Source organism: Adiantum capillus-veneris, chromosome 28 (assembly GCF_014529385.1).
Source record: "Adiantum capillus-veneris isolate H3 chromosome 28, ASM1452938v2, whole genome shotgun sequence".
NCBI classification, from domain to species: Eukaryota; Viridiplantae; Streptophyta; class Polypodiopsida; order Polypodiales; family Pteridaceae; genus Adiantum; species Adiantum capillus-veneris.
This window is the reverse complement of record NC_140958.1, coordinates 72,907,901-72,925,175: the sequence shown is the minus strand read 5'-3', so window position 1 is coordinate 72,925,175 and position 17,275 is coordinate 72,907,901. Positions and strand designations below refer to the sequence as shown.

At 45.3% G+C, this 17,275-nt stretch overlaps 1 protein-coding gene across 5 annotated transcripts in view; it reads right to left on the bottom strand.

Annotated features, from left to right (window-relative positions):
* Positions 1 to 17,275, bottom strand: part of LOC147420675 (clathrin interactor EPSIN 1-like) — a 46,674-nt gene that overhangs the window by 6,726 nt on the left and 22,673 nt on the right. For all 5 annotated transcript variants that reach the window (XM_086505170.1, XM_086505172.1, XM_086505171.1 and 2 more), the window contains 2 exons: positions 16,068 to 16,385; positions 15,737 to 15,831 (listed from right to left, as the gene is read on the bottom strand). In XM_086505170.1, coding sequence (XP_086361296.1) covers positions 15,737 to 15,831; positions 16,068 to 16,385 — 413 coding nt within the window. The remainder of the gene's footprint in view (positions 1 to 15,736; positions 15,832 to 16,067; positions 16,386 to 17,275) is intronic.

Below are 17,275 nucleotides of genomic sequence, written 5' to 3'. Positions count from 1 at the left end.
ATGGATTCACCATGGAGCTGCCCCCTTTCCAGTACTCTCTTCAGGCACCCTCGATGTCTCTTACAAAGGTGGAGATTACTAGACTCATTCGTCAAGACCTAGGACCTGATCCAGCTGGATACCAGGAGGACATGGATAGAGCCGCCACATGAGTTGGGCACAAAGATGGCTTTCTATAGAGAGCATCTTCTCCACCTCACAGGAGATGGGTTTGTGATTCAACCCGTCTACATAAACACACATATGTCTCATGGTTTGTGGTGTGTCATTGGTCAGATACGCACATCCTCACATCAGCAGGAGATTGAGACGGTAGATTCAGAGGGATACCAGCACACAACAAGATATGCCGCTTATGCCAACTAGAGTCAGAGACACAGCTACATTACATATGTCATTGCACAGTGTACTATGAGATATGGGGGCGTTTTCACTGCTTATTTAGAGAGGGTTTCAGTCCTTTCTCTAGGGTCATGAGTTATGAGGATCAGAGATGTCTTGGGTAATATTTACTTGAGTTACACAAATATAGTAAAACACTTTACTGGGGAGAGCTAGAAAGAGACAGTCCCAAAGACAGATCAAAAATTTCTTTTCACTAGATATGAGACAGTCAGAGGAGCAGCCATCACTGCGGAGCTCGGCCCACACTCATTTGACCACTACCGGCACTCTCATTGACCGAGCACTAGAGCTACGCAGATCCGGACAGCCACCATTGAGGAGAGGGGCTTGTAACAGACTTGACACTCCAAGTCAAGAATCAACCTCGACAGCACCAAATAACCACTTCAAAACAATTCACAGATCACAATAGATTAGCACTGGCCTGGCGGAGTTCCGTGCCTAGAGATATTGGCCCCAAAGACTGGCGCCCCTTTCGGTATTTCTTTTTATATTAATCAATCATCAAAGTACAAGAGAGTGGTTAGGGTTTCACTCTCAGACTCTGCGTCCAGATGCTTTGAGAAGTGAAGCCCTCACCACTTATTTAAAAATACAAGGGATGCCCAAAAGCTTTTAAAATAAAAAGCATCAGTTCTCTCTCTCTTAGAGAGTCTTCTCTTTTTTTTATATAAAAAAAGCAAAATTCGCGTCGCTCATCATTTTCAAAAAAAAAAAAAGATTTTTTTTGGTTTTTTTTTTCAGCCTCCGCGATTTCCGGAAATTAGGGTTTCTGGTAGAAATTCGGGTTTGCAAGAATTTTAGGGTTTCTTGCAAAAATTAGGGTTTCTGCTGTCCGCCACGTCATCACTTTGTGACATACCCCCCTCTTGAAAGCATTGTAATCGATTGAGATTACGCCTGCAAAACCGACAAAAGCCATAAACCGTCTTAGCAGACACTGACTGTTAGTACCTACGTACTAGGAACACACATCTAGCACATGTACAAAATCGACAGTCACATCACACGACATCACAGGACATCACCAGACATCACAGGACATCACATGACATTCAACTTTCATTCGGATCTTAGACCATGATTTATCGGCAATGTAGCTAGCAATCACATCTAGGTCCAATCGGGACCTCATCGATGTCCGATTGACTAACCCCTATTACAGCCATGTCTATTCGAGATCAATCAGACCAAAATGCTGCACTCATTTCGGCTTTCAGTTCTTGCACTCACAAGAAGTCAAGAACAAATCAGTATCATTATCAGGAATTCCATTTCATAAAGTCATCCAGCAGAATACTGTCAGCTCTCAGTATCCCTGAAGCTCAAAGAGACATCAGTGACTTTAGTATCAAAATCAAGGCATCTGTTGACAAAGGAGTGGAGTGACTCCCCTCTTGTGCATCCCACTGCACTAGATCTCCGGCCAAGCTGAATTCTGGGTTCCATTTGGAGTAGACTATGCTAAACCAAAACATCGAGGTAAAGTTTCACAATCCGAGGAGTATCTGCTAGGTCCTCCTCCTCCATCCACTTCGCATCAAATGCACGAAAGTTCTTGAACGAAACCAAGAACCGCCTTCGGACTTTACCTTTCTTCATATCGTTATGTGCCAAAATCTGTTCAGGAACAAGCATCTCCTCCTTTTCTTCCACTTCGGGTTGCTCATCAGGCTCCCCATCATCAGGCACATCACCCTTAACAGGGTTCAAGAGACTCACACGCAATGCATTATGAATCCTCCAAGTATCTGGCAGTTTCAATCGGAAGGAGACATCATTTATCTTTTCAGTAATCTGGAAAGGTCCGTAGTATCATATACTAAGCTTTGAAAAAAGCCTCTCCTTTCCCTTTTTCTTTCTTAGGCATGCCTTCTCAAAAGTAAGAGCACCCAATCATCCTCCTCCAATTTCAAGTCGCGATGATGGCGATCCGCTGCCTTTTTCTGTCGTTCTTGAGACTCCTGCAAAGTCTCGCGAACCTTGGCAAAAGCCGTATCCGAATCTCGTGAATATTCATCCGCTTCCAATATCTAATCTTTCGTGCTCAGGAAGGATGGAACCTTCGCAGCACTTTCAACAATCTCACATGGCGTCTTCCCCGTCGAAGAGTGTATCGTGTTATTGTAGGCAAATTCCACCAAAGGTAAGTTCTTTTCCCATTGAGTCTTCTGATCCGAGATACAAGACTTCAATAAATCTAAAATCACTGAATTGGCAACTCAAATTGCCCGTCAGTCTGCAAGTGGAACGATGACGAGAACTGCAACTGCGTGCCAATGTTCTCCCAAATTGCCTTCCAAAACAAACTCATAAATCTGGGGTCTCTGTCGGAGACAATCGTCTCAGGCGTGCCATGTAATCGGAAAATCATCGTGATCATTCTGTGTTCTCGGGAGATCAAAAATGAAATCCATTTCAATACTTTTCCAGGGGCGGGTGGTTATGGGTAAAAGGGTGTAACAATCCTTGTGTCTTATGCCTGTCAAACTTGACCTTCTGGCATACTGTGCACAACTCTTCCATGTCCTTTTTGAGTCACGGCCAAAAGAAGTATCTCTCTACCCCTTTCATGGTGGTAGCAATGCCGCGGTGACCCGTAAAAAGGTGGACAATGGCATTCAGTCATAACCTTATCCCTCAACCGCTGTGTAATGCACAACATAGTCTTTTTCATCAAGTAGCCTTCCCGAAGGGAGTATCCAGCTAATGTCTCCCCATCCCGTATCCATGTGAAATTATCTGCAAAATCTGTATCTGTGGCATATTGATCGACCATATCCTCGAATGATGTATCGCGGAAACAGCCAGAACCAACGGTTTCCGAGACAAAGCATCTGCCACCACATTCTTTTGTCCCTCCACATGGACAATCTGGAAGTGGAACTGTGACAAGATGTTCGCCCACCGCATCTACTTTTCCGAAAGCTGCTTCTGTGACAAGAAGTAGCGCAAACTCTGATGGCCTGTAAAGACAGTAAAATCCGCTCCGAGTAGGTAATGCTGCCACTGAGTAAGAGCATGGATAACCGCCAAAAGCTCTTTCTCATAAATCTGTGCTGTCATCTCCAGCCTAGAGAACAAACGGCTCTCGTAAGCTATGACATGGCCTTCTTGCATCAAGACCGCACCCAGACTACGACCACAAGCATCACAAAATACTTCAAATGACTTCTGCAAGTCCGGCAAAGTCAAATCTGGTCCTGTGGTCAATTTCTCTTTCAATGTCCGAAAGGCAGTCACCTCTGTGGGTCCCCACGAAAAAAGTACTCCTTTCTGTGCCAAGGTATGCAAAAGGGAAGCAACCTCTGCAAACTTTCGTATGAACCGCCTGTAGTACGAACACAGTCCCAAGAAGCTTCTAACTTCATGGACATTCCTCAAATCGGGCCAATCATGGATAGTCTCTATCTTGGCCGGGTCCATTTTCACTCCTGCTGCTGCTGACACAATGTGTCCCAAAAAGTGTATCTCTGGTAGGAAAAATTCACTTTTCTTTGCATTAATCACTAACGTGTGATCTCGTAATGCCTGAAAGACTTGAAGCAGATGATCTCTGTGTTCTGCCTCATTCTTGGAGAAAACAATGATGTTGTCAAAGAAAGTGCCAACAAATAGCTTGTACTCTCAAAAAATCATGTCCATCATCCGGTTAAATGTCACAAGAGCATTGGTTAAGCCAAAAGGCATCACCAAAAACTCAAATAACCCAAAAGTCGTCCGAAAAGCTGTCTTGTAGACATCTTCTGGCGTTATCCTGATCTGATGATATCCACTCTTCAAGTCAATCCTGCTAAAGCACGAGGATCCCTGTAACCTGTCAAGTATATCATCGACCCTAGGAATTGGAAATTTGTTCTTGATGGTGATTTTGTTGAGAGCGCTATAATCGATGCACATTCTCCAAGATCCGTCTTTCTTCAAAACCAACAACACTGGAGAGCAATACGGTGAAGTACTAGGCTAGACAAGACCCTTTTCCAAGAGGTCTTTCACTGGGTTCAGAATCTTTTCATTCTGTACTCGGCTCACACGATAAGATGGCCGATTCGGTGGCGTGCTTCCAGGTATCAGATCAATGGTTTGATCTTCAGGCCCTTTGAAAAGCAAACGGCATGAGTGTGGAGAAAAATCTTGGCGTTCTTTTGATCAGGTCAAAACATATTCAACCTTTATCCAGCGTTCAGTTCTCTCCCAAAAGAGTGAGTAAGAAACTGAAGTTCATCAAGTACAATCTCTAAGCCCTTCATTTATCAAAGTCGCTTTCTCGGCCCAGTAGTCAACCATGGCGTAGTTCTTGTGGTACCAAGGGATCCTAAGTAGAACGTCACTCGCGTGCCTTGAACACCCCTGTCATTGCAAACAAAGTTTGCCAATGCTCGGTGTAATGGCAACATCCCATCCGGGTGCCAGTCGAACTACCTCCGCCTGTGGCGTCAGTCTGTCGGGCGTAATTCCAAATCGAGCAGCTAATTCCAAGTGAAAAGAAGTTGGCCTTGGCTCCTTCAAAAGAGCTTCCTGATCCTTCACTTTGCCCCAAAAGCGGCAAAGTTTGTACTTCCATTCATTAGATTCAGTGCAGGTTCCACGCCATATGATACCAGTTCTGCTTTTCTATCTGCCTTTTCTGCCACGTTCCTCAGCTGCTCTCAAACTCTCAGGCCTGTCGTCGTCTTTATCATTCTGTTCTTTCTGTGCCTTATTAGGGCACTTCGCGGAGATATGTCCATGTTCCCCGCATCCAAAGCACTTCCCCTCTCTGATGAAGCGAGCTCTCTCCTCAGGAGTAAGCTTGGGTCGTGCATCCTTCTTCTCTGGGTTGCTCTTTTTTCATTCCCAGAAGTTTGTTCGGCTCGTTGTGTCATGGCCTCATCTGTGGGGTAGGTCAGACTGCCAGAGTGAATGGCAAAGCCCCGCTTCGCATGACTCGTCAACTCCTAAATAGAAGCTGACTTCTATTCCAAGCAGTGATCTCGGATCTCTGTAGGTAGACCCAAGGTAAACCGCTCAATCTGTTCTCTGAACGAGATCTTCTTGAATGAAGAGGCGGGTAGAAAAGAGCTCCAGAATCCTTCACAGTAAGTATTTACTGTATCGCTCTTGGTCATCCGAAGATGGTTCCAAGCAGCTCGTATATCTCGTTCATATTCTTGCGTCAACCAAGAAGAAATAAAAAGCTTCTTAAATTTCAGCCATTTAACTGGCGCACTCTTGTTAAAAGAAGCGTGGACCACCAAGTACGAGCATTCCCCTTAAGGTAAGAGGCAACTCTCCGAATCTTGGAGTGCTCTGAATAGCGTCCTCCCACGAAAGCGATGTCAAACTGCTGTATAAAAGACAAAGCCTTCGAAGCATCTGAGTATCCTGAAAAGTATCAAACTTGATCGAGTGGCCACCTTCCTTAAACTCTCGGACTTTCTTGCTTTCATCTTCGAGAAAGTCATACTGGTTGGCTTTGTAAAAATTCTTCTTATTCGCATAAAAGTTTCCATGATCACAATCTGAGTTGTCTGTAGACGAGTCCTCAGTAGAACTGTCAATCTCTGGGCGAGATGTAGCCTTCTTTGCCTTTTTCTTGCCCTTTCCGAAGCTTTGTTTCTTGCTTCGCTTTTTACCTTTTCTGTCTTCTTCGCTCGAATCCGAGGAGCTAGAAGAACTGTCAGAAGAAGAAGAAGAACTGGGTACTCCTTCAAATGGAACGCGCTTCTTCTGTTTCTTTGCTTTGTCAAATGTCGACCGACGACCCAAATATCCCGGGAAGTCAGTGCCTTTCTTCTGCTTTTTGTCTTTCTTTTGCACGTCGAAAAGCTGAGCAATCCGTGCATCAACCACGTTCTCCAGTTCCTTCTCCGTATATTTCTTGGAGGCAGATGGTTTCTTGAGAGCGGGTTTCGGGAGTGGTGTTGTGGTTCTCTGCCACTCCGTCTGTACCTCTTCCAAAGAGGTCTGGTTCTTATATTTTGCCATCTTTGGGTCCTTGGCAAAATTGAGCATTATCTTTGTTGCATCGCCAATCAATTGACGACGCTCCATCTCTCTTTGCTCCGCCTGAGTAGGCCGAGGCGGGCCATACTCTCTGTCTAAATCTTCGTTGTGATCCCAGCCCGCATCTCCAGATGCAGAGGGAGTCGACTGATCATTGCCTGAAGCCATAGGTGCCGCAGAAAAAAATTCGGGGATCGGATTTCCCGTAGAAGAGAAATCGGTTGTGCTCTGATACCACTGTAACAGACTTGGACACTCCAAGTCAAGAATCAACCTTGACAGCACCAAATAACCACTTCAAAACAATTCACAGATCACAATAGATTTGCACTAGCCCAGCGGAGTTCCGTGCCTAGAGATATTGGCCCCAAAGACTGGCGCCCCTTTCGGTATTTCTTTTTATATTAATCAATCATCAAAGTACAAGAGAGTGGTTAGGGTTTCACTCTCAGACTCTGCGTCCAGATGCTCTGAGAAGTGAAGCCCTCACCACTTACTTAAAGATACAAGGGATGCCCAAAAGCAAAGCCCCAAAAGCTTTTAAAATAAAAAAAGCATCAATTCTCTCTCTCTTAGAGAGTCTTCTCTTTTTTTTATATAAAAAAAGCAACATTCACGTCGCTCATCATTTTCAAAAAAAAAAAGATTTTTTTTTGTTTTTTTTTTCAGCCTCCGCGATTTTCGGAAATTAGGGTTTTTGGCAGAAATTAGGGTTTGCAGGAATTTTAGGGTTTCTGGCAGAAATTAGGGTTTCTGCTGTCCGCCACGTCATCACTTTGTGACAGGGCTACACAACATCGATAGAGACTACAACTGAGGATTCGAGCCATACTCTCTTGACATCCAGAGTGCAGATGAGGATGGCTTCTAGTAGTAGTATCTTTGTTCTAGTTCTTTTGTACCCAGACATGGTATCAAATTCACTATCTTGTAACATATTGGTCTCATACGTCATTTTGGCCTTTTGAAGACGTTAATATAAGATTTCATTTCATTTCTCTTCTCTCAACATAGGATGGAGCTAGCTAGCTTAATGCTAAGGTGTAGGTGTGAACAGATATCCCCCCCACCCCAACATATAGACATGCACATATCCCTAGTACTAGAGCTCCATCCTCTGTTAATATAGCATTTCATTTCATTTCATTTCTCTCAACATAGGATGGAGCTAGCTAGCTTAATGCATCTGCATGGTTGTACTACCCTGAGCATATAGACATGCACATATCCCTAGTACTAGAGCTCCATCCCCCCCCCCCCCCAAAATAGATCCCATCATACACCAAGATTTTCTCTTTATTTTGTACCAGTTTGGATTGTTTTGTCTGTTTCCAATACCCAAGATTGATTATATACTTGACACGCTATAAGGTGTTGCGTGTTTCAACAGAATCGACTTGAAAAATGGCTATCACCAAATCAGAATCACTCTTGGAGATGCATACAAGACCGCGTTCAAGACGTCCTTTGGATTGTATAAATATTTAGTGATGCCTTTTGGTCTCACAAATGAGCGCTCCTACAACGTTCAACAAGATGATGGACATGATTTTTAGAGAGTACATGTCATTTGTGGGCACCATTCTCAACGACATCATCGTGTTGTCCAAGAGTCAAGTAGATCATCAACACCGTCTCTTACAAGTTTTCAAGTTTTCAAGGTACTGCGGCAGCACAGATTGGTGGTCAACGGGCAAAAGAGTGAGTTTTTTCTACCAAAGATACACCTTTTGGGACACATCGTCTCAGCAAAGAGTGTATAGATGTGCCTCGCCAAGATAGAAACCATGCGCAATTGGCCAGATTTAAACAATGTACCTGAAGTTCAAAGCTTTTTGGGCTTATGCTCTTACTTTAGGTGGTTCATTAGAAAGTTTGCGAAGATTGCTTCTCCATTGACATACTGCAACATTTCAGTCTTGAGATTCTATAGACAAGATCCCAATAAGAATTAGTTAATCCGACATCAGTGAGGTCCGGTGTGGATCTAGATGCGATTGCTTAATACGTTGCCAAGAATCATGGTCTTAGATCTGGATGGATTTTATTTGATTTGATTTGAATATGATGTGAATGTGCACTAACTTTCATCTTTGTGCGAGTGCTAGATTTGTGTCGCCTGGTGCGTCAGTGCTTGAAGTCAATGTCTGCTGAACTGCTTTATGGCTTCTGCCTGTTTTTGCAGGCGTAAGTGAGAGTAATTACAATTCTTTCAAGAGGGGGGTTATGTCACAAAATGATGACGTGGCATGTCCATACCTATAGTTATAAGTTGGAACATAAGTTGTTCCAACTTTTAGGGTCCCGTTCGATGGGCCCCTGGGGGACACTAGATGATTATATGAGAGAGAGAGAGAGAGAGAGAGAGAGAGAGAGAGAGAGAGAGAGAGAGAGAGAGATATCGCGAAAGTATGGACGCTCCGCAATTCACGCCGGCTATCGTACGGAAATTCCGCAACTTGGGCTAGTGCCAACTTTTGGAGACTTGAAGCTTTTGAGTTTAAGCTTTTCATGTACTGCTTTTGGGAGGCCTTAGAGCCTTTAAATAGAAACTGAGAGGGCCTTCTGTCTCAATCTTGTTGACGAGCAGCTGAGAAGAGAGGACCCCCACACTCTGTAAATTTGCTCAATCATTAATATAAAAAGGAATACCGAAAGGGGCGCCAGTCTTTGGGGCCAATATCTGTGGGCACGGAACTACGTTGGGCCGTGTCGACTCAAGTAAATTGTGATTAAGGTTGTGAAGTGTTTTTAAGTGATTCTTCTGTGAGTCGTACCAGATTTTTGACTTGGGATGTCCAAGTCTGTTAAAGCTACTTACTTTCACCGTGAGCTACTCTGAGCTGAGTTGTAGTCAGAGCGCAAGGAATCAGGATGCATGCAGAGAGCGAGTGTGGGCACAAATGCCTTGCCTCGTCACTGAGGAGATGCGACAGATGCTTGAGAGCCCTCTTCTAAAGGAGCTGCAAGAGGCTCTCAGGGCACTCCCTCGTGGTAGTTGCCTACTCCTAGATTCTTTTTGGAGTACTAGGAGCTGCTTGGACAGGACCTATGTAGTGCATACCAGCACATTTTGCGCATTGGGGAGATGCCTGATAGCATAAGCAAGGGTTTGATTTACCTCATCCCCAAGGAGAGAGGATCCCCAGATAAGATTCGGCAATGGCGGCCCATCACCATTCTCAACTCAGCCTACAAAGTTCTTGCGAAGGCTTTGAGTTTGAGAATTCAGCCACTACTTGAGAGCATCATACATGAGACTCAAACGGGCATTGTCAAGGAGAGTAATATCCTTGACAAAATCTTCAATTTCTGGGAGGCGACTGCCCTTGCCCGCTTGCGAGGAGAGGATCTTGTGGTGCTCCTTCTCAACTTTGAAAAGGCCTACGACCGAGTTGACTGGGACTTCCTTGAGGGCACTATGCGCAGGATGGGTTTTTTAGATGCATGGATCAAAGGGGCGTCTGCTCTTCACAGATGAGTTCATAGTCAGATGTTGCTAGCAAGAGGTCGAGGGGAACGCTTCATGCTTACACACTTAGGGCTGCCCTCTTGCCCCCTTCCTGTTTCTTTTCTACGCAGAGGCAATGAGCAAATTTCTGGCCCCACAAAAGGTTGGTTTGTCTAGCCTACAATTACCCATTCCAAGAGAGGAGCTTTTGGATGCCGAGTTTGCTGATGACTCAAGCATGTTTTTGGAGGGCTGTGAGGCCAATTTGCACAGGTGTGAGCAAGCACTGAAGGTGTTCTATTGTTTGTCGTGAGCATTGATCAACTAGCGAAAGACAGTGGCTTTTTGGGTTGTGATGCTCCCACACCTAATTGGATGCACTACTTGGGCTGCCAGGTTGGCTTTGACTTGTCACCATAGAGCAGCAGACTACTCCCCTCCTCCTAGCCATCAGGAGGAAGCTGTTGCATTGGAGCTCGGTGCAGCTATCTCTTGCTCGCAAGACTGTTGTGGCTAACCAGGTGCTCTTGGCCACCATGTGGTACATCACACGATTAGCTTGAGTTCTTGCATCAGCCAGATAGAGAGGCTAATCAGGAACTTTCTTTGGATAAGAAGAGACATGCAGTCGGCTCAGGCCAAAGTCTCTTGGCAGGTCATCACCCTACCTTGCTCTCAGGAAGGGTTGGGTATCATCAATCCAGCACAGCACAGTAGAGCCCTCCTTGAGAAGCTCATTGTCAAAGGTCTTCATTCAAGGGAGGAGCCCTGGAAGGAGCTTTTACTGCACCGGATTAGAGGCCGAGTTCCACAGACTGATGACCTTTGGAGCCCCTACATTGTCTTGGGAGCAGCTGAGGGGCGGACTTGAGTAGCACCAGCTCATATGCAGTGACGAGCGCTTGAGGCAGCCTGGTCAGTACACAGCGATGTCACATGGTTGGCAGTAGATCCCATGTCTCATGGGGTCCCATGGCAGAGGGTCCAGCCCCCACCCTGGAAGTTTGCATCACTTACTAAGGAGATTTAGAGCATCCAGTTGCGCGGTATGAGGGGGACATAGAGCTTGTGTAAAGACATCGTCGAGGCTCTACCAGCGGAGTGGCACACGAATCTCAAGTCGGTGGCTCCCAGCTCGATGGGGACCTTCACCCGCCTTGAGGTCCTCATCGCAGGCCTTGCATGTTCTTTGAGGTTCAATGAAAGGGCCGCCTCCACAGAGTTACTACTGAGGCACCGGAGATAGCGGAGTGTTGTTTTCAGCGGATTCAAATTGTGGGCATCAAAGGGAGGACTTGTGTGCTTGATACAGGACATTGGAGGCTTTGAGCTTGGGAGAGTTGCCCTTTGTCGCGAGTGCAGAGGAACCCTCGGGAGTGGTTTTGGCGGGACCCCTTTGCTTGAGCTGATCACCCCGGGATCTCTTTCTTCCAATACACAACAGATTGGAGCATCACATACTGGCTGCTCGGAGAGAGGCCCACCCTATTGCAGTAGGTCACTGGCAGGAGGGGCTCACAGTTGAGTTCCTCACAGACTTTTGGGACACCACATAGCCGAAAAGAGTTACCACGTTCCAATGGCTAGTCGCCCATCGAGCTACTGCGATCTACAGTGGCCACCCGACGGGCTGTGCCGCTTGTGACCACCCACTTGAGTGAGAGAGGCATTGTCTATGGGACTATCCCATGGCGCAGCAGCTTTGTCTTTGGATTTTACGCCTAATGACAGCCTTGTCGTCAGCTAGGCCATACACTCGGATTTTACAGCTCATGCCAGCCTTGTCGTCAGCTAGGCCGTACACTTGGGGTGCTGCTTCTTGGTCCGCCCTCACAGACCCAACACTTCGTTTTGAGTTGTCCTCAGCTAGCAAGATGATTGTGATACAAGAGGGCATGCCTACACTCCAGCCTGCTACAGAGCTTACGCCTCACGAGTGGGGCAGTATAGAGAGCTTTGTTGGGAGCTTATCTGCAGCCTGACTCTTTGGTTCAATTCGAGAGCCCGTTGTTTCCGCATTTTCGAGGCTCGCCCCATCCCATCGGTGGAGATTGTACGAGATATATGGTTGGAGCTAATCCACAAACTTCAAGGACCGTTCAAGAGGCTTCAAGGCAGCTCCGACCGTATGCGGGAGCGCCGCAAGGCATTCCTACGGCTTTGGCGTCCAGCACCTTTTTACACCATGGTTCGATGGCACTACCAGCCACCTATGTGGTTGTTTCCTCATCCCATATTCTGATTTAGCCATCATTGTACATATGCCATTTTTTCAATGGGAGTCTCCCCTCATGCTGATGTAGCCCTCTATCGTCAAGGTAGGTTGTAGCCCGTTGAGCAGTTTTATTAACTAATACAAAGATCTTTTTCTTGAGGGGGAAAAAATGTGCCAAGTCACATAAGTAACAGACGACTCACATTTTATAGGTAAAACTACAAAATGCAAGAGACTCTGAACCCGGAAAACCCTAGGAATAGGTAGCCCGCCTCTCATGCCAGCCTACAGGATGGGCAACACCGTGGAATGCACCACTAAAAAGATACCTCTATCTCACGTACGGCAGGGCACAATGACAAAACAACCATCACTCCCTACTCTGCTCTTGGGAGATACCGGAGCCACCACTGGACAAGAACTCTTTAACACCTCCTCTCAGCTCCTAGACAGGAAACAAGTCCGAGGAAGCTGGCATGAGAGGATAATGTCACTGTGGAAGAGGTTTGGCGAAGATATCAGTAGGGTTGTTTGACGTAAGAACATACTCTAGCCAAAGAGAGTCATCCTTGGTCTTCTCAGGAACATAATGGTACTATATCTCTACGTGCTTAGTTCGGGCATGAAAAACAGGCTTCCTTGTAATGGCTATACAACTCTAGTTGTCACAGTAGATCGTGGTCGTCTACTATGGCAAACCACACTGACTCACATGTAGCGCTCCAAACACCCCTATACTCCACCTCTGTGGATGATAAGCCAACTGTAGGTTGTTTCTTATTGCTCCATGCAACTGCTCCTGAGCCAAAAGAAAAGGTGTAGCCTCTAGTAAACCATCGTCCATCTGGATCTCCAATCCAATCTAAATCACTCCATCCTTGAAGAATGATCTTGGGGTTTGTACCTCTAGCTGCATATAAAATGCCTAATGACTTGGTCGCCCTTAAATACCTAAATTCCGAAGAGCCTGCTCCATATGAGACTTGGGGGCTCTTTGCATCAAAGAGCTGAGAAGTCCCATCAAAAAACTGACATCAAACTGGGTGTTGAGTACCCAATATGCTACATCTGAGGGGTCATACAGTCATAACTTCTAGTTGGGATCCATAGGAGAGGATAGATTTACACTCACTCGTACCAAATGCTTCCAACAACTCTTGGACACAACGCTCTTGCGAGAGAAAGATGCCCCCTCTATCTACCATATCTCCAATCCAAGAAAGTAGTGAACCAGCCGAGATCTATCATCTCAAACTCCTTAGCCAAGGTCTCCATAGATGATAGTACTGCGAATGTGCTCGACATGGCTACCTATAGTCACAAGATCATCCCTCACTGTAAATAGACAAATCTAGGTCTATAGTGTAACAAAATTGGACACACCAAGTCAAGATTCTATTGCGACACAGCAGACTCGCAGAGATTCACTTCAAAACAGCTCACAATTCACACTTGAGTCGCCACGGCCCGGTGTAGTTCCGTGCCTAGAGAAATTGGCCCCAAAGACTGGCGCCCCTTTCGGTATTCTATTTTGTATTAATCTGTGTTCAAAGTACAAGAGAGTGGGTAGGTGCTCACTCTCAGACTCTGCGTCCAGATGCTCTGAGAAGTGAAGCCTATAGCCCACTTATTTATTGATACAAGGGATGCCCAAAAGCAGAGCCCCAAAAGCATTGACTCAAAAGCATTGGGCCCAAAAGCTTTTAGAAAATAAAGCATTCAAGCCCCAAAAGCATCTCAGTGCACTTTCCGGAAATCCGTACGGCTGCCAACGTGAAAAGCGAAAAATCCGTACAGCTATCCGTACGCTTGCCACGTCAGCATGTCAGCGCATTTTGCGGCGGGTTTTCTGTTGGCTACCACGTCAACATTGTGGTTGTCCAGGGGCCTGTTGCCACGTCACGAGTTTGTGACATGTAGAAGAGCGATGAAAGGAGTGCCGTAGGAAGAAAGAGTCTATCTTCTAGTACCAGGCTTGAGAGGCTTGCTTCAGGCTATATAGAGCGTTCCACCATCTGCAAACCGTGTCACTCAAATCTCCATCCAAGAATCTTGGAGGTTGCTCGACATACACCTCCTCCTCATAAGTCATTGTTGAGAAAAGCTCGTAGTCGATGCAAATGCCTTGCAGGAGTGTGGCATCGTGGAAAACCTATTTCCCGTTCCGCACAAGGTCAGCCTTGCAAAGAAGGCCACAAACAAAGATTTGTTCTCTTGCATTGGGACATACCATGTTCTTGGAGAAGCCCTTGGCAACGGATCATGCCTTGTGCTTATCCAAAGAACCATAAGACATTTGTACTTGATCAAGTAGACCCACTTGACACCAATCACCTTCCGTTTGGCAAGTCACGGAACCAACTCCCAAGTGTTATTCTTCTATATAGAATCAAGCTCTTTCTACAAAAGTGCCTCTTCAACCATCACGAGAATCTCTGTCCTTGAAAACTGTAGAGACATCGAAGCATACTTTACCTGTAACGGAGTCCCATCTATCTCAACAATCCGAAGTCACAGAGAACATCACATTGTACCTGCATCACGCCAATCTAGTGAAAAATCTGAAGTAGTTGCATCTCACAAGGTCTCCAATAGTCACTTCGGTAACATATCTTACTTATCCCCCGCGGGGGGAGCTACTAGTACAACTGGCTCTACCTCTGCACTATGGTGAGAACCACTAATAGTCACTTCGGTAACATATCTTACTTATCCCCCACGAGGGGAGCTACTAGTACAATTGGATCTACCTCTCCACTATGGTGAGAACCAATATCATCTGCGTCATCAAGAATCGGTGCAATCTCCTCCGGAGAATAGACGAGGGTTCATCGACCTCAAGTGGAACATCATCGTTGAGATCTCCAAGTATTGGCAAATCTGGGGTTGTAGTAGAAGATTGGGGAGGAATAAGCTCGTCCGTGACCACATCGCGGCTCAATACAACGTCCTTAATGGCTGGATCATAGAATCGATAACCCTCGGAAACCAAGCACCCCCCTCCTAGGTGAAAATGAAGCTAATGCAATGAGACACTGTTATTAAAATCTTACAGGGGCGGTTCGTATAATCGCGCACCAAGTATAATTGCCTGGCCTTTCGCCTTTCGCGCACAAGCTCTGTGCTCAACCCAGTGTAAGCAGCCCAGAGAGAGAGAGAGAGAGAGAGAGAGAGAGAGAGAGACGCATACAAGGAGAAAATACACAACAAGGAGCAAACCTTTCTGTGCTATATTTGCCAGTATTAACATTGAAGGCCAATAATACAGTAATAATATAGAGATTTTTAACCCAAAAAAACTGGAAAGCTTCTCCTGCCCTGCCCCAGAACCTCAAAGAATTCACATAAATGCCATGTCAACATGCTGCATCTAAAGCTATGTACAACCAATATATACTCTTAGTGCCACTGCTGCTCCCACTAAATGGCAGTCGTGAGAAGTTGCCAAACAAAATGTGTAACACACAAATGAAAAAATAGGGAACATGGACGTAAGGTTCATGGAAACCTTACCTATACCATACAAAAACTATTAGCATAACAATAATAGTGCATAATGATATGCTGAATACTGAAATTATAATAATCCTTTAAGAAGCCCAAAAAAACAGTTAAATGCGAAGTAGCAACAGAAGAAACAAAACCACCTCAGAGGAATTCAAAACCAAGAAACAAGGTACCTGATGTAGCACGCGGATTAAAATCGTCAAACTCATCTGATATATTGTTTTCTGAGCTTGTGTTCACAAACTGGGCTGCAGAGGGCTTCAACTCTCTGTGAAAGAGTAACAGTAATCATGTCCTTTCTCAGTATGCTGCTAAAAGAAACAAACAAAAAGAGCAAGGCAGGAAGGAGGGGGGCGGGGGGGGGGGGGGGGGGGGGGGGGGGGGGGGGGGGGGGGGTTTAATGGGATTTCTCTCAAAAGTAACATCTCAAACAATTATCAGAAGACTACTGTTCAGTCTCAATACAAAAAAAAGACAGCATTAATAATGAACACCCATAATCACCTTGAAGACAGACCGCCAGTCTTATTGTGTGCTGTATTGGAATCATCGTCTCTCTTGTGAGAGCCATGGTAATCCACATCCTCATCATAATCCTTGGTTTGATGATCTCTGTACAGATCACTATGCCGGCTAGAACGGTCACTCTCTCCCCCATAACGATCATCATCTCTGTGCCTACTGACATCTCCATCTCTACTATATCTAGAGTCGTCTGAACTACCATAACGACCATAATTTTCCTCGCCAGCATAGCTTCCTCCTGTACTTTGGTATGAACTAGGCTTGGACATGCCTCCACTGGATGAGACGCCTACATACCTATGCAATTAAATTATCGGCATAATCAGTTTCAGTTCATGATCTACAAGTAATTGCAAAGAGAAGTTAATAAATCTGAGGGAAAGAGAGAAATGAAATGAAATGAAATGTTATATTGCCGTCTTCAAAAGGCCAAAACAACCTATGAGACCAAAAGATTACATCCTGTGTGACTCTAGTACAGTGTCCGGGGAACCTAAAGAAAATTATAAATGAAGGTACCTCGAGTGGTTAGGTATGTAAGCCTAACCTACCGAGAGAGAGAGAGAGAGAGAGAGAGAGAGAGAGAGAGAGAGAGAGAGAGAGAGAGAGAGAGAGATTCTGTACAGAGCTTCATGTGCAGGATGATACTTCGATATGTAGTGTTTAGGATGCTCGATTTCAATTTCGTAGGGGTGTAGGAAGCTTGATTGATGAGTCCTTACATCACTTTGGTACCCAAAGAGCGCGTGGCAGATTTATGTAGAAAATGTTCCTAACTAATAGCTATTATTTTTGTACAACAATAGGGCTTTCTTCATGGATCATATAAATTGTGTCATATCCTTTGGGGGTTTTCCCTTCAAATAAATTGTGTCATGGATCATATAAATTGTGTCATATCCTTTGGGGGTTGTCATATCCTTTGGGGGTTTTCCCTTCAAATCTTATTTTAAGCCTTCACGTGCTTTTCAGCCCCATTTGAGAGAGAGAGAGAGAGAGAGAGTACTAGCTTGACACAGAAACTTCATTTTTATATTAGATTTAAAGCCTAGTCAACTTCTAGCTGAAGGCGACCTATTGACAAAGTTATCACTAACTGACAACAATGAGTACAAAGAAAATGCATGAATGACCGCAACAAAACAGATTCACAAAGACACAAATGATCTGACATTTATCTGTGCCGG